General features: G+C 45.2%; 2 protein-coding genes across 3 annotated transcripts in view; one reads left to right on the top strand and one right to left on the bottom strand.

Annotated features, from left to right (window-relative positions):
- The window catches only part of BRINP2 (BMP/retinoic acid inducible neural specific 2), a 109,883-nt gene extending 104,150 nt beyond the window's left edge, over positions 1 to 5,733 (bottom strand). For both annotated transcript variants that reach the window (XM_004596273.4, XM_058660988.1), the window contains exon 1: positions 5,596 to 5,733. The gene's annotated coding sequence lies outside the window, so the exon portion shown is untranslated. The remainder of the gene's footprint in view (positions 1 to 5,595) is intronic.
- A 9,310-nt stretch (positions 5,734 to 15,043) lies between these two features.
- The window catches only part of ASTN1 (astrotactin 1), a 303,431-nt gene continuing 292,258 nt past the window's right edge, over positions 15,044 to 26,216 (top strand). The window contains exon 1 of the mRNA XM_004596275.2: positions 15,044 to 15,326. Coding sequence (XP_004596332.2) covers positions 15,044 to 15,326 — 283 coding nt within the window. The remainder of the gene's footprint in view (positions 15,327 to 26,216) is intronic.

Genomic DNA, 26,216 nt, shown 5'->3' with positions numbered 1-26,216 from the left:
ATGAGGCATCAAAGCTCTGGTCAAACCTTATCGTGTTGAGCAACAATAGGAGCGTAATAATAATGAATGAGTTGAAATGTTCAAGTTGAAAATTATTAAGTAAAGTTTAATCATCATGTCTTCTCCCCATTCTTCTTACTGACATTTTTGCAACCCACGACTTTCCTTTCTCTTGACCTCACTGCCAACATTCCTGGTTTGAAAATGAAAAAAATCACAAGGACTCATCAGAATGTGGTGGATATGAGAGAAAAAAAGAAGATTCAAAAACCAAATGCACTCAGCTAATCCCAACTGTTGTGTTCTGATGCACTTTGGAGAGAATCCTAAATATTAGTTACACAATTCTTTCTACTATCAGACAGAAGATCAAAAATACCAGGATAAAATGATCAAGCCTCCTACCTGCTTCACTGCTTACAACCTGAGAACTAGAATGCTACCTAAAGGTTTCAGGTTGACTAGTTGCACTTAGGCCCCTCTTTAAATACACAGACTAATGCAAGCTATTTGTGTCCTCATTAATTTTACGTTTCAGAAACACTAGATTCAGTCTGTGCTACTCCCGACCATCCCTCCTGGGTTTCTCTCTTTCTGTACTTCCGTCTCACACCTCTGCCCTTTCTCCTTATTAACCTGGCACTATTCTGCATCGCGTACATCAGCACTGACCAAAAAAAAAAATATATAATGCCAGACAAATATAATAAGTTTCACTTTTCCTAACCCTAAAGAGATGGATGCCACTAATATGAATGTATTTTGTATAATCCAGTGTACTCACAATATTACCACTTTACATGTAATCAATATTTTTTGAAGATCAATGAAATATTACACATTCCTGTTATAGACTGATTGGTTCCAAATACAATGTGGGTTTACATTTCAAGTGCAAGAGAACCACCTCTGGCTCTGGGCTGCCATATTGAAAAGCCCAGATTAAAGCTGTCCTCTAGCCCTACCTAGAATTCCACATCCTCTAGCATTTCATGTTCACTTCAGGCAAAGAAATGATGGGCCTGGCGTTGGAAGAGCCTTAGCTCGATGCTGCTGCTCCACTTTGCTCCTGTCTGCACAGCCGAGTGACAGAGAGCTCAGCGTGGGCATTTGGTGCATGCTGAATATCACTGCTTAGGATGTCCATATCCCACGTGGTCCCATCTGGCAGAACCTTTGAAGTATTATTCATCTATTTCCAATTCAGCCTCTGGATAACATGCCATCCTAGGAAGCAGCAGATGACAACTCAAGAATTTGGATCCTTGCCAACCCCATGGGAGACTGGAAAGAAATTCCAGGTTTGGGGCTTCAGTCTGGCCAAACTATGATATGGTGGATATTTGGGAAGTACGCCAGTAGATGGGGCGTACTTTCTATCATTCAAATAATCTGAAAAGTAAGAAGAAAGAAAGGAGCCAAATCTGCATTTTAATTGGCCAGATAAGCCTAATCTATGTAATCCTCAGGCTAAAAAACAACTGAACCGCCCTCCATTCCCACAGAGGAGAAGCTCTAACCTCCAGCCACTACCGAGGTAGCCCTGGAGCAGGGCCCTATCCGCAGCACCACAAGGCATGGCAGTGGACGCCTCTGAAGAACAGAGGAGCCATGTGAGTGGTCACTGAACACAAGGAACAAGAGTGACGGTAAGTCTTTAGGGAGGATTTTCCAAAGAGCATCCATGTCCCTGGACACTTCTCAGAGTGGCGTTCTGAGGTCAAGCAAGCAAAGCTCTGGTTCTTGAGGACTTACCTCCAGATTTCCAGGTAGTCACAGTCGGACTACAGGCCAGTCATTCTACTCCTCTGTACCTCCTTGTTAGACTGGAGCCACCCCAGCAATCAGTGACACGCAGTATGCATGCATGTCCACAGACAAAAAAGTAAAAGCTTGTGGGGTGGCTGGCTGGTCCACCAGTCCTCCCACAGGCTCAGGCCTTGCCCTAACCTCTCTTCTGGGAGAGAAAGCGATGTCCTACAGGAGCAAGGGACATGGTTGGCTGACCACAGCCTTCCAGGGGGCTCAGCATGGGCCCTCCCTCAGCCCCATCTGGGCTAGCAGGCTTCCTCTCTCCTCTCCTGCTCAGCTGAGCCATCACGGAACCCTGTGATACTGCAGGCAATCCCACAGCCCCCTCCTTTTGCTTTTCTCTGCTCTTTTCCTTTGTGAATGCTACAGCATATGTTTTATTGAAAGAGAGAGAAGGGGAGACAAGAGGTTATGTACATGGGCATGCTCACGAATCTTACGATTGAAACTCTCCTGCTCCATGCTAAATGCCTAAGGGCTTTGGCATGTTGTCAACTTTAAGAAAACCCCAAGTGGAACATTTGGGTGGGGAAATTGGAAATGGATGGAAATCAAAGCCATCTCTGAGGAGATTCTGATTCTAAAGTAGGAGAAAATTTTCTCAAGTTCTCATGAAATTTGCCTGCTATTCACTGATATCCTCCTTTTGGATTTCCGAGTGAAAAGCTTTCTGACCTTGAGTGATATTTTCCCCTTAATGTATGGATTTGACTTGAGAGTGGGTAGAAAGCCATGTAATTGTCATAAATGCCTAAATGAGTTGCCTGGCCTGGGCGTTAGGTAACTTCCTCTAGACCAAAATACGTTTTTAAAAAATTAAACCAGATGTGTAGTATTTCCAAAGTGCAAGGGAGAGGGGTGAGCCAGTGTAAATCCAAAGGAATCCCACACAGCCCGAAGTTTCCAACATTCTCAACTGTGCTGCAGTTGGTATCGCTGTCAGCAGGGCCCCTTCCTCCTCTCCCTAGTCCAGGCAAGTCTTCTCACGGTCCCCATGACTCCACTCCTATTCTTCCTTCTTGGGGAAACTGATACTTCTTGTTCTCCACAACCGACAGCCGTTGAATTAGGTCAGCCTTGTGACTTGGCTTCTACTGAGCTGCTGCTTAGAGGCTGTCTTTTCATTTACCTTCTCTCAGATGTAAGCCTCTTCTAAGCAAACTGGAAGATCACTGTGGGTAAAGACCAGGTCTCCACGATGTCTGTTTCACTGCCTTTGGGTGTGCTAATATAGAAGCCCCATGTCACTGCATCCTCTCCTGGTTGGCAAGGACAGAACAGCTCAGTCTGAGCACAACCACCAAGATGAAGCCATTCCTTAGGAGAAGCAGTGGTATCCGGGCTTGGTAGGGAAGGAACGAGACCCAGAACTCCTTCCATGGCTCCCTAACTGTCCCGTATACCCAGCATGAACTTTCTCCTTTTCTGAGTTCCCTTCCCTCCCCTTCCCAAGAAGGAGTCCAAACCCACCCTAGCTCTACTTCTTAGGGTAATCAAAGATAAATGAGACAATAAGCTGTGTGAAGATTAATTAGATGAGCTTGAAAAACGCTCCCAGCTTTTGGAAAAGGATGCGATTGTAAAATGTATCTAAGGTCTTCTTATTTAAGCGAAAGAGTTGAATCACCAAAATTACAGAGCGCGGTGGGGGAAGCAAAAGCCTAACCAGGAAACCTCAATACCAAACGTCCCAGTCAGCAGAAAGTACCCAGACACATGTCTCAGGTCCCTCCGGATGACCTCTTGTTTGTCAGCTGGGGAGGGGCTTGGAGGTGCATCTTTTTGTTGGAAAGTCCCCAGGGGCTGGCCTGTCCCTTGGGAACAGGGACCAGGAGGAGTTGATGACGCAGGGATTTTCTTTGCCCTGTGGCCTTGCTAAGTAAACAACCTGTCAGGAGCCTAGGAGGATAGCCAGCAGATGATTTTTAGGGCAGCTCAGAGAAGGTGCTCCCCCACCTGGGAGCAGCCCAGCACTGACCTACTCCTGCCCTGGACCCTCTGCCCCTATCCTGTGCCCACACTGCAGTCCGCATCTCTCCATTCTAGGAGACAAAGCCAGCTCCATGTTGAGTAGGGAGAAGAAAGCAAGAGTGAAGAACACTGTCTATCTTTTCCATGGCGCTGGCCCAGCTGCTAAAGAGCCCGCTGTTCCTCATCAGGCAAGATTATGATCTGACCCGCACTTCCCTTCCTACAGACACAGAACAGAACTCACGCTCTCCTTTGCACATCTTGGCCCTCTTCAAAGGTTAGGCAGCTGCTATGATATTAGTAAGACAGGAGCCTAGGGGCACCACTGCTCAGTCATGGCCTCAGTGGTGTAAATCAACTTATTCTGAGTAAGTGGGAACTCCAGAGGGACATGCCTTATGTGAATCACACATGGTGGACTGTGTGAATTCAAGCGGGATAACACATAAGCTCTAGCACCACTTGCTCCGGCCTGATGTCATCAGACTGCCCCCCAGGAGATTTGGTAAAATACTTGAACTGCTTGGTTAATACTGGCATTGCATGGATTCAAGAGAGGGGAGAAAGAACCACTTGCACATACATACATCTGGAGGAGAACGGAGCAGAAACCCCGGACTATCCTTCCGGTCCGTCTGTGCTGACCTACCACGGTCCCTGCTGGATAAGGCTCTGATTACCCAACTACCAGCCTGGCCTTTTAGAATTGTTATTCTTTTTAACAAAACATTGGTTCCTACTCAGGGCACCGTGCTCCCTGGGCTGGGAAGAATACACACACAGTTCTTTACAGAGGGTCTGTTCAATCACATTACAGTACATTAGCTTGATTATTCGTTAATGTTTGGCTTAGGTCTATATGCCCTGGATAAATATGCACCATGCAGAGGGGCTGCTTGCTGACAGAAAACTCCTCAGAGCTAGATAGGCAGCTCACAAGTTCAGGCTCCTACTGGGCAGGGACACTCCAGGCATCTGTGGCCTGGGCAGAGCCCTGCATATGCTTGCTTCGTCTGCAGGCAGCCTGCTCCCTGCATACAGCTGGGAGCGGAACACACACACACACATCCACATGCCACAGGCAGCATTCCAGGGTGGACCAGATGCCCACAGAAATGGGGAGAGGGGTATGCGCGATGATACCAGCCCACCCCTCCTTCTGGCAAGGAAATGTTATCCCCTTCACACCATGTCCAGCTCTCCAGCCTCAGCTCAACCAACCGGGCTTCTGCCGCCACCCCGGGGAGACTGTTTGCACCCTCCAGGGTTTACTCTTTCCAATTCTTATCCTGGCTGCTTGTGTCTGAGAGAAAGAGACTGGCCTCAAAAGACAGGGTTCTCCAAACATGTGCAAGAGATACACCTTGCATGACCACAGCAGCTCTTGGGAGCCCTCTCCAAACCCAGTGAACCTTGAGCAGTTCTGCCCAGCAGCGGCTCGACACACACAAAAATCCTTGTCATCCTGTGCAATTATGCAGCGCGATTGGGCTTTCCCAAGCTAATGAGAGTTGTGCTAACTTTGAAGACTTAAACCAGCAAAAGCAATATGGGTCAGGCAGAGTGCCCAAGCCCTGTGACGGCCATGCAACACCAGGAGGCAATACCGGAGCGAACTGGAGCAGAAGCTCCAAGTCCACTGCCCAGCTCCACAAGGCAGGAAATCAGCGAGGCAACATCGGTGCTGTGCCTGCATCTGTCAGGCATCAGGAAAGAGGGTCGTACGCAGACCAGACCACCCCACTGCCAGCAGACACAGCAAAACGACAACGGAAAGAGAAGCGAGAAATCTCCCAAAGCCTGCGCTGTTACCTTGAATCCTCGCAAGAGCCCTGCCGGCTGTTATCAGCTGCTTCCCAAACCTCCAACGACCGGGGGGAGACTCCTCAAGGATTCCAGATTGTTGTACACCATCTCCAGTGGCAGCTTTCCAAAGTTTTTACCTCATGAATTCTTTATGGCTCTTTCTGGTTTGGGGAAACGCGGATGCCTTCCCTTCAGCGCCTGAGAGGGAACGGATGTCTCTTTTCAAATTCGCCTGCTCTCTGCTTGGCTGTCGCCACCGCTGCCACTGCCGCCGTCAAACCACTTGCCTGCTGCCTCCCAGGCAAGCTGCGCGGAGCCCTGCCGCCCGGAGCATCTTCGGCACCTGGCCGGGGCGCGCAGGATGGGAGAGGGGAAAGAAAGTGCGCAGCCCAACTGGGGGAGCCCGCTGTCCCTCCACCGAGCAGACACCCCAGATCTTGCCTTCTTTCCAACTCGGAAGAGACTCAGCCACACTCTTTCGCGCCCGAAATCTCTGCTTGGCACATGGGCAGAAACAGTCCCTACGGGTTCACCGCTTCCTCCGCTGCCTGCAGACCTGCCCGTGCCCTCGGAGCGTGCGGCAGGTGCACATCCCTGGGCAAGTGGCGCCGGCAGCTCCGGGCTCAGAGGAGGCTCCGCCAGAGGAGCCGCGCGCCGCGTTGCAGGCTGGCGGGTTCCATGGCTGGTCTGCACCGACGCGTCCCGCTCCGACTCTGCGCGCTGCACCTAAGCAGTGTCACCTAAGCAGTCTGGCGGACTCAGACACCAGATGAGTGTCTTAGGATAACAATGCTGCCCTGCTGCCTCTCTCTTTCTCTCTTATTCACGTAGGTTGCCAGCCAATGGGTCGCCGCGCCACACTCCCCGCTCGTGCGCATTGGTTGGGCTGCCTGGCCGGGGGCGGGCTCTGAGCTTCACGGCCGTCCCTTTGGTCGGGCTGGCTGCGGGGCAGCTGCGTTAACCCTCCCAGCTTTGCAGCAGAGACTTTTTGGTGGGGAGACTGGAACCCTGGATCAATTCAGGGCTGAGAGGTTGGAGAATCCAAGGAAGCAGCGGAACACAAAGTAGCTGGGGCGCTAATTACATTTTCCTGTAATCTTGCTGAATTACAATAGTCATTTGTCCCAGCCCATTTTGTTTGCTTGCTTAACTAGAACTCCCAGAGATGGGGACTCATTTTCCTTCTAATTTGAGGTTTCATTCGGTGGTTTTGCGCATTTTAGCCTCTTAAATTACTTAATTAGAATCGGGCCCCGAAGTGAGAAGTGCTCAGTATACACAGACATCCAAGCACACACGGACACACACGTACTCATCTCTCTCTCTCTCTCTCTCTCTCTCTCTCTCTCTCTCTCTCACACACACACACACACACACACACACCCGAAATTCAGGGGAGACACAGGTCAAACAGGGCAGGACCTACACAAGTGAGAAGATGAATTCAGAAGCATTGGACAGTGAATCAAGAAATGGTCTGTCCCCATGCCCAGACAGAATACCAGGTTTTCGGGGCGGGGGGAGGGGGGGATGAGGAGGGGAAAAAAATACCCTGCTTTCCCAAATGGGAATAGCTTGGCCTGTGTTCTTTCCCTTCATGGCTTTTCATTTCGTTGTGTGTCAGGAAGAGGGACTGGGCATCTCTGTTTGGTTTTAAAGGAAGACCAGAGAAACCAGAACAGGACCAGCTTTGTTTATGTGAAGCATGTGCTGTTACTCTGAGAGAAGGAAGGAGGGAAGGCGGGAAGAAGGCAGAATGAGACAGAGAGATGGTAAGAGGAAAAAGGAGTACAGAAAGAAAATGCTAACTTTGCGTTGAAAGGCGTGAATTATATGCTTTCAGTGTCCTGCTGGAGGTGTAAAAGTGAAATACACCTGGCATACGACACTACATTTTGTCAAGAGAATGGAAGAGTCATGGCTGAAGAGCAATTCGATTCCAAGGAAGATAGAAAAGAACTTGGGGAAATCCCGTCAGGTCCTGGGGAAGGGAGTACAAAGAGGAGGCTGAACAGTTACAAGTGTCACAGCTAAGTTTCCTTGAATGTACAGTAGCATCAGATTATTTAGCTAAAAATAAAGCGCACACACACACACACACAAACTGATAGAAAAAAGGGGATCCAAAGGTTTAATGCATGCCAAGTAGCACACATCTGGATTAGCTAAAAAGCATAAAATTGCCAGATGTTCTGAAGAAGAAACGTTGAAAATAGTGCCTCCCATCACATAAGGCTTTGTGGTGCAGTGAGTTAATCTGCACTGGGCTGCCAGCATTCCGTATCCGAGGCTGGCTCAACCTCCTGCTACTCTGCTTGTTAGCCAGCTTCCTCCTGAAGCTCTGGAAAGATCACAGGTGACCACTGAGCTCCCTGACTGTCTGCCTCCTGCATGGGGGAGATCTGCCTGGAGTTTCTGGCTCCAGGCTTCAGTTTGGATCAGACCTGTGTGTTGCAGCCACCAAGGGAAGTGAACCAGTAACTGGAAGACTTCTCCCTCTCTCTCCTCCAAATAATTAAGTAAATAAATAGTTTCTTAAAAATCATATCTCATTTATCCTCCCTCAGACCTGCCCATCTACCACCTGCATCTGTCGCCCCTCCTAGTATCTCATGCAGATTTAACCTTCCTTCAGCATTCTGCAAGTGTTGCTTTGCCTGATCTAGGAAGTAGGCCAGCGAGGGGTGGTTTGTTAGGAGCTCCAGCTCTCTACGGAGGGTAAAATATCTGCAGACAGTGTAAAACATCCTCATCTACTGTTGCCCAGTTACTGAATCATTTACTTCCGTGCTCCTTCTAGAGACAGAGACCCACTATACTTGTGCTAAGTGATAATGCCCTGGAAAGTGAGGTTCCTAGAGAACAATGGGAGAGAGAGGGAAATGGGAAGAGCTGAGCAGATTCCCAGTTTCGGTGGGAAGAAAGTAAACATGGCCCAGATCCCTAAAGGCAGGAGGAAGAGGATGTTGGCAAACAAAGCAACTTAAAGAAAAATGGAGCTTTCTCTACTCCTTTAGAGCCCTAAGCCATGTACAAACAAATCGAGGCCACACATATCTTAAACATTTTCACTAGTATACAGTTTGATAAAATTTTGCTTGTGTATACATCAGTGGAACTATGGCCCACACCACTGCACTCAGCCCAGGAACTTCTTCGGTTCTGCTGCTCAATCCTTCTTCCACAAGAGATGCCATTCTGCCTCGTGTGAGTGAAGATGGATGTCCTATGCTCTTAAAGAATGGATTCCTATGGACTATACAGGGCTTGTTTTTAATCTTCTTTCTTTCACCCATCAATGTGATATTTCACCCATACAGTTGCATTTTTAATTTCTATGTAGTATTTCATTGTGTGGCTGCCTAACATTTACCTGTTCACTATGAATGAATGTTTGTGTTATTTGTGTTTTCTGTCTATTTTGAATAAAGTTGATAAAAATATTCTTATACACACCTTTTGGTGGACACAGTCAATCATTTTTTGTGGGTAAACATCAGGAAGCATGAAGAACTTGATTTCCAAAAGTTAAAGATTGTTATAATAAAGAATATCTTGTGAAAAAAGTATTGGGAACCTTAATCTAACATAGTAGGTTATGCTACGGCATGCAGCTCCAACATCTCACGCTGGTTTGAGTCTCAGATTTCTACTTCTTTTTCTTTTTAAAGATTTACTTATTTTTATTGGAAAGGCAGATTTACATAGAGAAAGAGCTAAAGAGAGAAAGATCTTTAATTCACTTGTTCACACCCCAAGTAGCTGCAATGGCTGGAACTGAGCCATTCTGAAGCCAGGAACCAGGAGATTCTTGCTGGTCTCCCAAGTGGGTGCAGGGTCCCAAGGTTCTGGGTCATCCTCCACTGCTTTCCCAGGGCACAAGCAGGGAACTACATGGAAAGTGGAGATGCCAGGATATGAATACGTGCCCATATGGAATCCCAGAGTATGCATTATAAGCTATCATCCACGCATTCCTTTTTCTCTTTTTAAAAATTGATTTATATTATTTGAAAGACAGAGTTATGAAGAGAGAAGTATCTTCCCTTTCCTGGTTTACTTCCCAAATGTGTATAAATGCCAGAGCTGGTATGGTCTAAAGCTGGAAGACAGGAGCTTCATTCAGGTCTCCCAAATGGGTGCAGGAGACCAAGCACTTAAGCCATCTTCTGCTGCTTTCCCAGGTACATAAACAGGAACCTGGATCAGAACTGGAGTAGCTAGCTCAATCTTGTGCCCAAATGAGATGGTGGCCCTGCAGACATTGGATTTACCTGCAGTGCCACAATGCTGGCCGTTCGACTGCTCCACTTCTGATTCAGATTTCTGATAACACACCTGGGAATGTGAATGAGATTCCTGGCTCCTGCCCTTGGTCTGGGCCAGCCAGAGCCATTAGAACAACCAAGCAAGTAAACCAGTAAATGGAAGACATCTTCCCCTTTTCCTCCCTGCCTCACATTGTTTCTCAAGTAAGTAAATAACTGAATAAACAAGTAAACCTTTGAAAGGAAGACCTCTGAAGTATCGTCTGTCTGAAATATTTGGATAAAGTGATGGCAGACTAGCCCTGTTGATCACATGTGAGAGCCAGTACATGCATGCTCTCACCTTCAAATTATGCATTGATTTTTTTCCATTTTTGCAATAAGAATATGGAATGTAATATTTATTAGGAATGACTCTTGCACTCCTGAGGTGTGTGTACGTGGGTGTGTGAGTGTTGTATGTGTGTGTTGTGTATATATGTGTGTATGAATGTATGTGTGTATGTGTGTTGTGTGTATTGTATGTGTGTGTATGTGTGTTGTGTGTGTGTATTGTATGTGTGTGTGTGCGTTTCGGTGCTCTATGAGGGGAGTTGGAGTTATCCACAATGGAAATGATGGAGGTACTCAATGCACATCTGAGGCTAGAGACGACCTAAAGAAATGGGATGAAGAATGAGGTATGAACCAAAATTAACAAATGGGACTACATCAAACTAAAAAGCTTCTGTAGAGCAAAGGAAACAATTAACAAAGTGAAGAAGTGATCAACAGAATGGGAGAAAATTTCTGCACACTACACAAGTGATAGGGGACTAATATCCAGGATTTACAAATAGCTTCAGAAACTCGGGGACAGAAAAAAAAAACCTGTGAAAAAAATGAGCAAAGGAAATGAACAGACATTTTTCAAACAAACAAGTTCAAATGGCTAACAGACATATGAAAAGATGCTCAGGCTTCCTAGCTGTCAGGGAGATACACATGAAAACCACGTTGAGGTTCCACCTAACTCCAATGACACTAGCCTACATTCAGAACTCTTCTAACAACACCTTGTGGTATGGGTGTGGGGAGGAAGGTACCCTCTTTCATTATGGGTGGGAGTGTAGGCTGTCACGACCACTGTGGAAATCAGTATGGAGAGTGCTTAGAGAATTGCAAATAAACCTGCCATATATAAGCCAGTTATCCCACTCCTAGGAATATACCCATTGGAAATACAAATGGCATATGAGAAGAGGATCTGTAATCCTATATTTACAGCAGCACAATATACAATAGTAAAGACATGAAAACAACCCAGATGCCCATCCAAAGAGGAGTGGTTAAAGAAACTGTGGTACATCCACTCCATGGAATATTACTTAGCCATTAAAAAGAATGGAATCATACCATTTGCAACTAGATGGTCCCAACCGGAGACCATTCTGCTCAGTGAAATAAGTCAATCCCAAATGGATAAATACCATATGTTCTCTCTAACATAAGGAAACCATAATGCAAATTAGGCTTTTGTGTTTTCTTTCAATCACCGATGCATTGAATACTGCTTCTAAATCAAAGATGGACTGCCAATGAAACTATTGGACATATCTAGACAATGGGATGCCGGACTGTGACATTGTCTGTGCCAGCAATGTCAAGGCACACTTAAATAACAGACTGATGGAATTATAACTTGTTATAAAGGGTGGATTTTGGAGGGAGGAATCTCAGATCCTACATAATTGTATCATAAAATTCAAGATTGAAAAAAGAAAGAAAAGAAAAGAAAAAAGAAAAAGAATGAGGTATGATACAATTCAAGGTGGAAGGAAAGAGTGAAAAAAGAGAAAAAATCTGTGTGTGTGTTAGGGAGAGTGTGTGTGCAGAACAAACAGTGCAGCGAGCAATTTTCCTCGGAGAAAAACTAGTAGGAGATTTGTAAGAGTTTGTAAATTCCCAAAGCATGATGTTTGGAACTTTATCCCGTAGGAAAAGCAAAGCAAGAATGGCATGGAAACTGCGAGATATCATGATGATCAATTTGATGGCTCTGTAGAAAATTGGTTGATAGCAGGGAAAGCAATCAAAAGCTACTACAAGAGTCAAGGAAAGAGGCCAGTGACACTTAAACACAGGAAGTTGAACTTCAGGAAAAAGTCAAAATTGGACATAACAACATCACTATTGTGTAGCATTTCAAAGAATGTAGACTCTTGTACAATTTACTTGGGGTCTGTGTGATGGGAAGAGATAACTGGTTCTACTTTGCTAATGTGAATCTGAAAGCAAAGATGATCCAAGTTTACCTCTGAGTAACGCAAGTATGGAGTTGAGACTTGATTTCAATTATTTTGTTTCATTATGTTGCCTCTAAAAAAAGATCATAATTGGGGGCCAGCATGGTGACCTAGCAAGCCTGTGACACTGGCATTCCATATGGGTGCCCGTTCATCACCCACTGTGTCCACTTCTAATCCTGCCCCATGCTAATAGCCTGGAAAGCAGCATAAGAAGACTGCTCAAGTCCTCAGACCTCTGCACCCAGATGAGAGACCTAGAACAATCTCCTTGCTCCCAGCTTCAGACTGGCCCAGCTCTGGCCATGGAGCCATGTGGGAGGTGAATTAGAGGTTGGAAAATGTTTCTCTCAGTGTAATTCTGACTTTCAAGTAAAATAAATAAGTCTTTTAAAAAGGTCATAATTGAAGCGCGTACTATCCCCATTGCATTAAATGTAAAGCATCGCTCAATAGTGGAGCCTGATTTCTCTAAAATGAAGCCTTTAGTGCCATCAGTAGGCATTTAATTCATTAGGAGTAGAGAATTCAGCACTCTATCTCTGTTTATAGGAGTAAAATGCCCTGACAGAGCATGCTTTTTTGTTACTTCAACACCATCTCCTTCTTGACCTGTTTGTAGAGAGACGAGTCTATAAATGTCTGATATGACAGCTTTCAGTGATTTCCAGTTCAGTATATATTTTGGAATTAGATACTGACTTATCAGAAAAGCACACCCGAATAGTTGGATTTCAAACCTGATTCAGGACTCTTTAGGCATTTAGAAAGATTTCAAAAATGATTGTAAATTGTATACTACTCAAGAGCAAGAGGAATATTTTCTGTCCATTGTAGAGATCAGAGCAGAGGATACAGAAGACATGCAAGTGTATGCTTAATCAATGACTGTGATTCGTGACGTTCAGTGATTATCCATGAGTGTAAGCAGGTGTACCAAGGCTGTGCAAGAGGAAGAGCATTAGGTGTGCGGTTAGCCTCACTAGATCTAATCAAGTACCCCACTCTTCCACGGACCTCAATTTCTTGAAATTAGAGATTCTACTAATAGAGGACTTCGTGGTTTTTGTACTATGCCTCACATTCTTCTTTTTTCTTTTTGCATCACTTTATTTAATGGCAAATAACCTTGCCTACCTAAACCAACCTTTTTTGCTTTATGCTAGGGGATACAAGGAAAAATAGTATAGTGGGGATTTCATCTCCCTCAGTACCTCTTAGGGGAGCACTGAAGACATGGGTGAGTATTTGAAGGGTCATTAGCTGACATATCATTTTCTGCAGCATCTTATAATGCTACATGGTGATGTACCTCCAAGTTGATTCTCAGCTACATCTGATTGAAAACTCAGCTTATGTCAAATTGCTTTTGTCCTCTTCTTGCTGGAAAAAAAGATAATTCTCTCCTTAAACATGGCCTTAAGCACATCTGATTTCCTTTATTCAATCAGGTTAACTTTGTGAAACCTATGACAACTGTTGTCGTTGGAAGGACATACATTTGCACGTGTGAATTGATTTATGCCAAGTAGAATCCGCATGTGATTGTGTCTAAATTCACGGTTTTGCTGGAGAGTGGGCACTGTGTGGGTCACAGTCTTCATTTTATAGTATCTAGTAAGTATTAAATCAGCACTGAATACACGATGTTGGGGGAGCCTGCTTTTGAAATAAGTTGTTAGTTATGTGAAGTTCAGTTAGATGCCATAATCCAGTATACCGAAACATGAGCTTCTCATGAGAGTTTGCTAGATAACCGCTGTCATGTATGAGAAGTAGCACCATCCAGCACTGCTGGGAGCAGATGCAAAGTTGTTCCTGTTGCCAGTCCTCAGATTTCTTCGTTGGGGAGCGAAGCATCCATCCAGTCCTGAATGGACTGCGACTCACTTGGGTGACACTCAGGCAAATCGTTTTAGAAACTTTTGTTTTCCGTATTTTCTCTCAGTTCTATCTGTCTACTGCATCTTCTAAAATAAAGGCTCTGCCTTTCTTCAGGGCAACTCTGCTTTGTCTATCTATCAGAGTAGCCCCCAAGTGGTCTTCTTATTGGTGCTGTAGATAACCTTTGTGACAGAAACGAATTGTGATGAGGCAGAAAGAAATGACAAGTAGAAGCTCTGGTCTCCTTAATTGTATATCACTAATTTTGTTCTTTTTGTCCATAACCATCTACCTGTCTCTCTATACTGATACGCCAGACACAGCCATTACTATTTTACAAAGTTGGAGAAGAGGACGAATGTGTACATGTGCATTTATCCAATATTTAGTTATTCAGTAAACGAATCCAGCTAGTGGGGGAAAAAGAACAAGAAGAACAGAGCAAACTACATCCACAAAACCACCGGGAGGATTTGCTCCTAGCAGGAAGTGCTCTTTAAGGTGTGTGCTCCGTGTGTGCCTTTTCCAAGCCATCTGGATGATGATGCATGAGGGAAGATTTTGCATCGCCAAGACTGGTTTTTAAAAATGCAGTGCAGGTAGTTAATAGCCGAGTGCTCGGCTCCTGCTCCGGGTGCACAGGAGAGGAGAGGCAGGAGCCCCAGCAGCCAGCTGGAGGTTGACCTGATTCCCTGGAATCCTGCACTCCCTTCCTCTTTCCTCCCAACGTCCTTCCTTCCCTTTTTTGCCTCTCCCCATCACCCCCCCCCCCCTTTTTTTTTTCTTTTGCCTTCCCCAGATAAGCGGCTTCAGGAAACAAAGAGCCAGGGCTCTCCAGACATCAGAGCTTCACGCCAGCACTGTGAGAGCAGCATCTCTTCCCGGGGACCCGGGCTCGCTGGGCTCTGCATCCCCTCCCCAACCTCCCCCGCCTCCTGCTCTCTCCTGCTCTCTCCCTCCTCGCTCGCTGGCTCCCCCACCATCGCAGCGCTGGGAGGAAGGCAGCCGGGGCTCAAGATGGCTTTAACCCGGCTCTGCGCCCTGCTAGCCTGCTGCTGGGGGCCGGCGGCGGTGCTGGCCACGGCGGCGGGCGACGTGGATGCTTCCAAGGAGCTGGAGTGTAAGCTCAAAAGCATCACAGTGTCGGCGCTGCCCTTCCTGCGCGAGAACGACCTGAGCATCATGCACAGCCCCTCGGCCTCCGAGCCCAAGCTCCTCTTCTCGGTGCGCAACGACTTCCCAGGAGAAATGGTCGTGGTAGACGACCTGGAGAACACGGAACTGCCCTACTTCGTGCTGGGTGAGTCCCGGGGGAGGTCGAGGTGGCCAGAGGAGCTGGAACAACCTCCCCCAACCCCCCACTCCGGCTCGCCCTACACACCCACTCGCCAACGACCTCCCCTCCCCCACCCTGTCTCCCTGGATCCGCCCTACTCCCGGACCTTTCTCCACTCCCACTTGCAGGCTAGTGTTTCCGTGCACCTGACGTCTCCCTGTGTCCAACTCGGATGCTGGGCCCGCGGCCCCTGCTAAGTCGCCTTGCCCCCCATCCCCGGGAACAGGTTACAGGAGGCTCCCTAAAATCTTGCCCAGCCTTGACCTCCCAGCTTGGGTCCCAGAGCACATTCACATAGCACTTGTGGCTGTAGCCCACAGGACTTTGATGAGCCTTTTCCCCCACTCGTTGGCCACATACCGACTCCTTGCTTCATATTCCCTCCCACCCTTAACGCCCTCATGCACCCCACCAGCCCATATCCTTTCCCCTGGGTTTCAGAAATAGGTGTGATGATGTTGCTGGCAGGAGCTAGGAAAAGCCATGGGCTGCAGGTCCAGTCTTCACTCATTGGAAGCCCTTTGTCTGTCACTGACTCCTGGCCTACCAAACCCTCAAGTTTCTTCCAGCCCTGCTGTTCGTTCTAGGCACCTCTACCTGCATGCTTGGTGTAACAGTCCCCTCCCTCAGCCACATACATGCCTCTGTCTCACATCACAGCTGACCTGCCCAGGGAAGGGACCTTTGCTTCTTTTGTTTGCTTACATTTCTCCCTTTTTTGGTCCCTCCCACATAAATGTCTTAGGCCACAAAACTCCTTCAACTACTCCTAGAACACACCCCCCGTTTTTTTTTCCACTACCAAGTTGAAAAGCTATCATGGCTCTTCTAACATCTTGCAAAGCACCATAGGCTCTGTGACTTGGTTAACCCAAAGGCCCCCTTTCTGTCATGTATCTGGATGTATCTCTTGTCCTGCTGTGCCACCCCACCATACAATCCATTCCCTCAATAGTACTGTGCGTGATCCCCATTTGGTCCTGCAGAGAATTCAAAGATAACCGCAAGTCAGTGTCTAGACGCCCCACACCACCAATGAAAATGGCCAGGAGGCTGTTCCATTTACTCCTTCACTCAACATCCTATCAACACAAGTTCACTTGCAAGCACACAACTTCCTGAAGCCCAAGTGTAGGTTAGAGCTACATGTGCAATGGCTCCGCTTATTTTCCTCTTGTTCTGTCTTCACAACAGATCACCTCACGCTGAAAACATTAGGAAGTGGGTGAGAAAATTCTCACTTGCCAACTCCTGTGGGAAAGCGGTTTTAAAAATTGCCTGGCCCTTTGAAAAGTTAGTGTACAGTGCCTGTAGTACTGGTGCTCAGTTGAATGCATTCAACCCAACCTACGCCCTGGAAAGAACTATTTATTTTTGCATTGAAAATACCAATCACATAATAAAATATGGGGGCAGGCTGGAACTGGGGACACTGTGGATATGTTGCTCATTAAGATTTATAATTGCTGGGTTATTCAGAGAACGTTCATTTAGTGTGGCAGTCATGCTGATGTGCAAGTACAACGTGTTCATCAGAGTCTATAAGAATGAGTAGAGGGGATTCTGTGCTTTGAAAGGGGCTGTTTTGGACTCTGCATGGAATGCTTAGTGTACATAAAGGGACACGTGTGCAGAGCATGAGTAGAGCAAGGTTAGATTATCAAGTATCTGGAAATCTATTTCCTTTTATGCAAAAATCCCTGAACCAACATCTAAAGCTATGATGTGCCTGCTAGGATCCACTGTGCACACCAATAGCATAACCCAGATGTTAAAAAATGGGTTTTCTGCACCTCTGTATAAAACTGCCCACTGCAAGGCTCTGTGGGAGTTGCTATGGAAACCTACTGCAACTTGGCATTCATACACAGGAATAGATACATTCTCACTTCCCAGGGACAGATGCACTTTTAAATAAATTGATTGTTCCCCACCCTCCCTGTCTACAACATTTGCCCAGAACTGGAGATGTGCTGGCACCTCTCCTTCCTGGCCTGCTCTCCCAGAGAGTGCACCTCTCTGCTGGCATGATGGAGCAGAGTTGAGAAGAAAGAGAGAGAAGTGCAAGTTCATGGAGAATAGACTCAAGGGTAATGGCTTTTCTAGTGGTGAGAGATGCAGTGCCTTTATGTCTGGAGGAATCTGAATAAGTCAGTCCTGAGAATATACTATGCATTTATTTACTGGCTTAGCATTTCTGGGCACAGTTAGCATGCGAACTCCCACCCTCAGTACTCTCCAGTCCTTGGAAACACAAAGGCATCTCTAAGAGCTGCAAGCAGTCATGTTTAGTTGGGCAGTATGAATTTAGAAAGATCCAGAGGAGATGCTTGCCTGGTAACAGCAGATTCCACAAAAGAACTGGGCTTGATCAGAGTCTTTGACTAAGATCAGATCTCATCATGTTGGGTGGGAAAATGAAAAGAAGTAACAACAGCAACAAGGTTTGGCTTCCTTTTGCAACCAGAACCAAGTGCTATCACTTCGATGAGGCAAATGCAGGTCCAGGTTCTTCCCCTCCAGGACTGCCATGGCCTTGGGGGTATTTCGAAAGAGTCTGCTTGTGTCTCTCTCTGGACAGCCACCCATTCTCTCTTCTAACTGAAACACCAATCTCACCTGTCTGTGGAAGTGTCCCACATTCACACACAGCTTCTGTCTGTTCCGTTGCTGTGTGCTGTGCGTAGGTTAGCACACACACACACACGTGGTGTAAGTAAAAGTAGATTATGTTGGGTCTCATGTGGTGAAGGGGAAGGCATCTAAAGTCACGGAACACAAACAAGCAAAAGATGGTGGCAGGCATGAGATGCACAGGGAACAGAAGAGAGGTCGACGTGAGCAGAGTGACAGTAGAGTAGTGACATGTGCCTGGCTCCGCAGAGTCACGACTGTCCACTGAAACATCTGGAGGGAGTGAAGCCTGGCTCCCAGACCTGTCTCCGCTAGTAACTGCATTGTGCTTTGCTTGTAGAATAAGCCTGAGCAAAGGAATCAGTGTCTCCAGGACTGTGAGGTTCAGGTTGGCTTGTGGTTTTCTGTTGTATTTTGTGTGACTGCACAGCTTACAAACTGGTCGAGTGTTTGACTTAGCCGGGACCCGTTGTCTCTGGACTGCCATTTTTCTCATGAATATCAACTGTACTGTGACTGACACAGGTGCTGTTTACCTAGTAAACTTACACCCCCTACTTTCAGGTGTGTTGTTAGATCATCTAAAATTCTAACAAAATAACTTTTGTACCTCATTTAAAATACGCAAGTACATTGACTTTATTCACTTTTTGAAGCACAGTGATTGATACGAAAGGCATAAAAAGAGACACAGACAGATCTGGGTTCCCTCCCGAATGCCTGCACTGCCTGGCTGAGCCTGAAGCCAGAATCCTGACCCCTAATCCGGGTATGCACATGAGTACCTGGGACCTGAGTACTTGATGTTATTTTCCACTTTCTTCTGAGGCACACTGGCACTGAGCTGGAATGAAAGTGGAGCAGCTAGGACTATACCTGGTGGTCTGCCATGAGTAAACATGCCAGACATAAAGGCACTGCGTCTCTCACCACTTGCAAAGCCATTACCCTTGAGTCTATTCTCCATGAACTTGCACTTCTCTCTCTTTCTTCTCAGCTCTGCTCCATCATGCCAGCAAAGATGTGTACTCTCAGGGAGAGCAGGCCAGGAAGGAGAGGTGCCAGCAAATCTCCAGTTCTGGGCAAATGTTGTAGACAGGGAGGGTGGGGAACAATCAATTCATTTAAAAGTGCATCTGTCCCTGGGCCATGGGCTGCACCGGTGTCTGCCCCTCCTAGGAAAATTTAAATGTTGGTCAAGTTAATTGAAACATCATAGCTCAACTTAAACTCAATCATTCAGGTTACACAGCAGTAGATATTCCTGATTGGAAGCATATCTGGTTTTGAGACAAGGAGTTAACCTGAGGTTTGGCTTCTAGGTTTTCTGTGCAATGAACTGCATGCGTCTATTGACATGCTTACTTTTGAAAGAGGATGCCTCACTGCCTCACTGCCTCACACCCAGGGCTTGAGCTTAGTCAGGAAAGCTGTTTCTCTTGCATCTTAGCGTTTGGCTTGCTCTGTCATGGGTTTTGCTTGAAGAAGGTGTTCCTGAAGATGAATCACTCAGCCTCTAGAAGTATCGTAAGTTGGCACATCCAAGGTGCTGCTTGAAATGTCTGCAATAGTCTGGTGTGGTGGTTAAAGAATGGGCTTTGAAGACAGACCTCTTGTCAACTTCTGACTCACCACTCACCCAAGCTCAGCGAAACGTGATGACTGGAAAAGGTTAGGTAACTTATTTAGGGTCACCTGGCTAACAATTGCTTGAGCTCAGACCAATATGATGTCTAAACCTTTCTTCTTGGTGTTACTTCACATGCCTGAAACTATTGCAATCTGTTCTTTCACACGGTTGAATAAAAGGAAGCCTGGCAAGGGTAAAAATACAGAAAAAAAAGCCTACATTTTAAAGAAGAGTTTTTCATGATTTCTATGCAAATAACACTTAAATGTAATTACCCACCGAGTGAGAACAGGCTAAGTAGTGTACTGCCCAAAGATCTGAGAGTCTTCTGTCACTCAAGCTCTCCAGGTTTGTATAGCTATGTCTCCAGGTTCCTGTAGGGGCTCCACTATGGCACCATGGGCATGATGTAGAGACGGTGATAATATGTTTATGGGGGTAGGCATTTGCTTTAGCTAGTTAAGATGCCCGAGTCTCATGGTGTAGCCCCTGGACTCGCATCCCAGATCCACTCCAGATTCCGGAGTCCTGCTCATGTGCATTGGGAAGCAGCAGGTGATATAGTTCAGTCACTGGATCCCTGTCACTGATATGGGAAACTCAGATACAGTTCTCACTCCTGGATTCTGCTTGCCCAGCCCTGACTCTGAGAGCATTAGGGCTGTGAATCAGTGATGGGAGCTGGGAACTCTAGAAAGTCTCCCTTGTTAAATGGAGCTATCCAAAGTTACTGTCCTTAGCCAAGATTGTGGGTTCTTTATTAGGTAGTCCTGTGGTCAGGATCTGTCTGGCCTAATAGGTTGTTTGAATGGCAGCTGCTTATTGCTGAGCTTTCAACTGGATTCGTGTGTAGTAATGGACACAACTTTCTCCTTGTGGGTGAGATTAAGCTTAAAAGGAACTTTTTAAAACTCCTTAAGTGTACTTAACTTCTTTCCATATTCTTATCTGAGAAGAAACATTAGAATTTGTTTTTTTTTCTTTCTTTCGCTTTTTACTATACTGAGCTGCCAGGATTAGCACTAAACAAATGTGTACCGCCTGGTAGTGCCCTCCAAGGCATGGCCGAATAAATAGCTGCAATCTTGGGGTAGGGCCTTTAGCACTTAGATAACTCATACTAGCAGAATGCATTAAATTATAGAATTGAGAAGGCTGCAATTTACTATTTCTGCACAAAAATGTGGATTTTTCTTTACGTCAAAGGAATTTTGAATAGGAGAGTGACAAATTTACAGCACTTCAAATCTTATTGTGGATATACTTATGTAGCTTGAATTTAATTCATTGAAGTTTTTGGAGCAGAAGTAAAATGTAAGTTTAATTCTTTATTCCTCTGGAAGCAAGATTGAGGTCTTGCTATAAGATATATATATATATTTAGATGTAATCTGTCTATGGTTATATAGATAATCACAGAGATTCCACATACATATTGTGTGAAAATAAAAACCAGCTGAGAAATACAAGCGCAATTTCATTTATATGTACTCTGTCAAACATGTTGCCCAAGATGCATACAGGAATTGAAGCACACAGCTAGACACGCAGCACGGGAAGGTACTTTGAAGCCAATGGGAACGGAAGAGGAGCTCCGCAGATCCTGGCAGGATTCGAGGTTGTGATCTTTTGTTAAAAGGAAAAAAAGAAATTTTCTAGAATAATTTCAAATTTGTGGAAAAATTTGGATGATACTATAGATTTCCCATATGCCCCAACCTGGTTTCTCTAGCTATTAATATCTTGCATGATATAGTCTATTTCTTTTAAAGATTTGTTTATTTTTATTGCTAAGTCAGATATACAGAGGGGAGGAGAGACAGAGAGGAAGATCTTCTGATCATTGATTCACTCCCCAAGCAGCTGCAACTGCTGGAGCTGAGCTGTTCCAAAACCAGGGGTCTGGAGCCTCCTCCGGGTCTCCCACATGGATGCAGGGTTCCAAGGCTTTGGGCCGTCCTCCATTGCTTTCTCAGGCCAGAAACAGGGAACTCGATGGGAAGCAGGGCCGCTGGGATTAGAACTGGTGCCCACATGAGATCCTGGTGCATTCAAGGCGAGGACTTTAGCTGCTAGGCTACCATGCTGGGCCCAGTATGGTCTATTGTTGTTGTTGTTAACATTGTAGAACCAGTGCTGCTGTGTTATCACTAATGTGGAGTCCACACTTGATTCCTACTTGATACCTTTCACCTGTTCCAGCATCCTATCTGGGAGACCTAAGATTTCATTCAGTTGTTGTGTCTCTCCAGCTTTCTCTGCATAATAGTTCATCAGGTTTGTTTTTTATGATCTTACTGAGTTGAAAAGTACTGTTCAGCTGTTTGTAGAATTTTCCTCAATTGAGATTTTTTCTTTATGTTGTTGTTGGTTGTGGTGAGCCTGGAGCTCATACCAAAGGAACATTTTATTTCTGTGACCGGCAACCTGGCTGACATAGTCGTCCAGCTTCTCCGCTGTCAAGCTCCTCTTTCTCCCTTTCTGGTCTTTACTCTAAAGAGATACCGTGAGCAGGTCACACTAAGCAGATCTGTGGCCTGCCTTTTCTGAAGGCTGGAGAGCTGCATTAATGACTTTGAATTCTCCTATTCATTTATTTACACATTTACTTACCTCAAATGGATTCCTGAACTTATTTTATGTTTAATTCAATATTGCTGTATTGACTTTACTTGTGGAATCGTGTTCTCCAGCGTTGGGTAATGGCCTCACTTTCAGTTGGCTCCCAGGTGTCCTTGAAATCCTCTTCAGTATGAGTTTTGGTTTGTCTCGCTTTGCGTGCCGGCGTCTGTGGCTTCTGTCACTATGAGCTGTTCTATGTGCACCGTGTTTATTGGCTGCTTGCTTTTTAAATTACCCATTTCTCCAAGGAACCCTCACTTCCTTTGAATTGGAGAATGGTGTTGAAAGCAAGATCCGGACTACAGGTGCACTCGTTTTTACTGTACGGTGACTATTAGACTGTCTCAACTGTTAGGCGAAGAAATACATGCGTGTAGACTAACCCACAGGTACTCATATGTTCATAGTGCTATCTGTGTGCTTTTCTTTGTACAACCATCTGTGTGTATATTAAGCTACACACAAGCTCCTACTGATGTTGCTAGCTCTAATTCATTTTGAATTTGCATTACCTAATTAACATTAACTGCATTATCCAATCCATTATCTAATTCCTACTTCATTCTAGCTTTTTCTCCTTGCTTATGCCACTCTAACAATGAGAAACTTCGCTCCTAATATTTGTTACAAATTCACTTTATTTTTCAATTCTGGTACATATGTATAGCTGTAGAAGAACTATGGCCTCTGTGGAGATAACTTTATTGATCAGAATAAAGGTTTTTTTGGTCTTTAAATAGCACTGATTTCCACAGTTTCTTAACAGTTTTCCTCTTCTAGTTCATCAGTGATGTTATTCATACATTTATGACAGATCTAACGTGTTGTCAAACTTTGCAGCGCATCCTGGGATCAAACAACCTACTCATTTTTTTCCCCAAGATTTTGTGTAATTCTAAAGTTTTGTGAAGTTTAATAAATGTAGAATAGGATACATCCGTGATAGATAGCAATCAGAATTGTTTACTCTCCGACAAAATCTCCTGCCCTTCATTTATGCAGTCTTCCTTATGTTAGTGCAAAGCTCTGGCACCTCTGCTCTTTCGCCATCCAAACAGTTTCGCCTTCTCTGTAATGTCTTGTAATTGTATAGCATGAAATGTTTTCAGGCTTGCATTTACCCTTGGTATGTTGCATTTTTGAATCAGGTAAAACTTTTTCTTCTGGCTTTGCTAGCTCGCTTTTGTTGTTGAGTACCATTCTATTATACAGACATTCCACAGTTACTTGCTGTTTACCCATCAAGTCTACCTTGGTTGCATCCAGTTTGGAGCAAGTATGAATAACAGTATTGTGAACTGTTAGGTGCTTCTTTGCTTCTCATTGTAATCTCATTGCAGATTTCAGCTGCTGGTATTCCTCAGTCCACAGCATGGTTTATCATAAATGGGAAGCACTGCACCAGGGTTTTGTTGGCCTGCTCATTGGCTTTCATTTCATCCCCGTTTGTAATTCCAACCCATCCACGGGCAAATGCTCTAATTTTCTACTGCTTATTATTTTTTCATTGGCCTTGGTGAGCCTTTCCTCTCATTTCCCTATGTGATTATTTAAAAACCTGTGGTAAGATAGTTAAGCTCTCTGTTTAATTTTCATATCCTTAAACTTGGCACAAGAACACACCTCACACTTTACTTAACCAACTGAGGCTGTTGGTTATGAATCACCTGTACTTGTCATAATTCCTACCCCTAAAATGTGTAGACTTGGTTTTCATTTTTTAGTTTCTTTTTTCTTTAAAAAAATCATCTATTTTTTATTGCAAAGTCAGATTTTAGAGAAAGAAGGAGAGACAGAAGGATCTTCCATCCACTGGTTCATTCCCCACATGGGCACAATAGATGGAGCTGAGCTGATCCAAAGCCAGGAGCCAGGAGCTTCTTCTGAGTCTCCCACATGGGTGTATGGTCCCAAGGCTTTCGGCCATCCTGGGCTGCTTTCTCAGGCCATAAGCAGGGAGCTGGATGGGAAGTGGAGCATCCTGTCGGTTTCCCTGTGTTCTCAGTGGCATTCTGTTCCCAGTCTGCTTCATTGCACCAAAGTCCCTATTGATGCCACAGTGTTAAATTCAAGTAATATCTTCCGTGCTCATCTCCAAAGCCATGGGCTGTATTTGCCACTGCTGATCTTCCTCAAGTAATGTACAATCTCTTTATAGTCAGCAGAGCAACTTTCAGACTGCAAGAATGCTAATGTGGCTTGGCTATAAAAGCAAAGCATTATTCCCAGACATGTGGGTGACATCATGAAAGCCTTTGTTTCCCAGCTTATGCTACTTTGACTATCCCACCTTGTAGACAGTGCCCAAAGTGCTTAGCAAGGCGTGAAATGTACTCCATTCTTATAGTCTTGCCTTTCCGGCACCTTCTCAACTTAATTTCATGTTACTTTGGAACTCTTCTATTTCACAAAAGAGTAAGGTAGTGTCAAGGTCATGCAAATGATATAAAAGATGGTAATGAGGCTTGCCTTGGTCAAGGCTGTAACTGACCATGTGGCTTTCTTGTGGCTTTCACTACTCCTGTATACGGGATTACCCATAGACGGGTAGTAAGATTGTTGCAGCATGTCTGGCATGATTTCCATAAAGGAAAATGTTCAGTGGAAGAGTCAGGACACTTCCAGAAGACCTTTCCTGAGAGCAAGGAGGCTGCTTTCCTCCGGAGACGGCCCATCCACTCCTGTTTGTCACTCTATTGTGATTTGACTTGGCTTTTGCAGCCTTGCATCAAGAAAGCTGCAGTAACTGATCAGCTCTGACTGATCTGTGTCCATTCCTGGAATTTACGTCAAACTCCCAGGCTGTATCTGAAGAACAGTAGGATGAGAAGAGACCCTGCAAGTCATTTCAGCAACTCTACTGAACAGGTAGCATGATCTGTTACCATTTCTTTATTTGCTTCTCTTCATTCTTTCCATTCTTTTATATACAGAATGAATATAACTTTCTAGGAAACTTCTAAGGGTTCCTGGTTCTTCTGTATTCTCATAACATTCCATGAACAACGTATCTGATAATTCTAATATTAAATTATATTCTTCCCTTTTCTCCTACCCTATGAAACGTTAAGTTCCTTGAGGCAGATTTTTATTGGACCACATTATTAACCTCTGCTTCTGCTTGTTTGGCATGAAGTGCACACTCAGTAAGTACACCCTGATACTGGCTCTGTTGAACCCCACTAACCACTGCAAAGCCTTAAGTCTAAATCAGTGGTTCCCAGAGCAATTCCTGTACTTCATTCAGCTCGGTGGGAACCATCTTGGGAGCTATTTGAGATAAAACCTATTTCTTGCACCCAGCGCGGCAGCCTAGCAGCTTAAGTCCTCACCTTGCATGCACTGGGATCCACATGGTGGCTGGTTCTAATCCCAGTGGTCCCGCTTCCCATCTAGCTCCTTGCTTATGGCCCAGGAAAGCAGTGGAGGACGGTCCAAAGCTTTGGGACCCTGCACCCTTGTGGGGGACCTGGATGTGACTCCTGACTCCTGGCAGCTCCAGTTGTTGCAGTCACTTGGGGAGTGAGTCATCGGATGGAAGATCTTCCTCTCTGTCTTTCCTCCTATGTATCTGCCTTTCCAATAAAAATAAAATAAATCTTTAAAAAAACTATTTCTGATCTAAGATTTCACTTAGATCAAGTTCTTTTTCACTGAAATGATGCTTATATCAATGGTACAAAACTAGTGAGAAAAACTCAAGACACTTTCTCAGGAATGAATGCAATAACTCTAAAATGTACTAGTATTTATTCTACTTTTTAATTATATATATTTAATCAACTTTCACTTAGGAATAGTTCAGATGCTGCTGTGCACATGGCTGGTTTATTAGTCACTGAGTGACACACTGGAGATGCAGTTGCAGTATGTTTGCTGCCAGTTGAACTGTCTGATTTTGTCTTGGAGCAGAATTTCTACAACTTGCAATTTTAATCTGAAGAAGCAATGGGCAAGCAAACTATCAT

The sequence above is a fragment of the Ochotona princeps genome, chromosome 2, assembly GCF_030435755.1.
Source record: "Ochotona princeps isolate mOchPri1 chromosome 2, mOchPri1.hap1, whole genome shotgun sequence".
Lineage (NCBI taxonomy): Eukaryota > Metazoa > Chordata > Mammalia > Lagomorpha > Ochotonidae > Ochotona > Ochotona princeps.
Note: the sequence above shows the minus strand (reverse complement) of the source record. Positions and strands in the feature narration are given on the sequence as shown.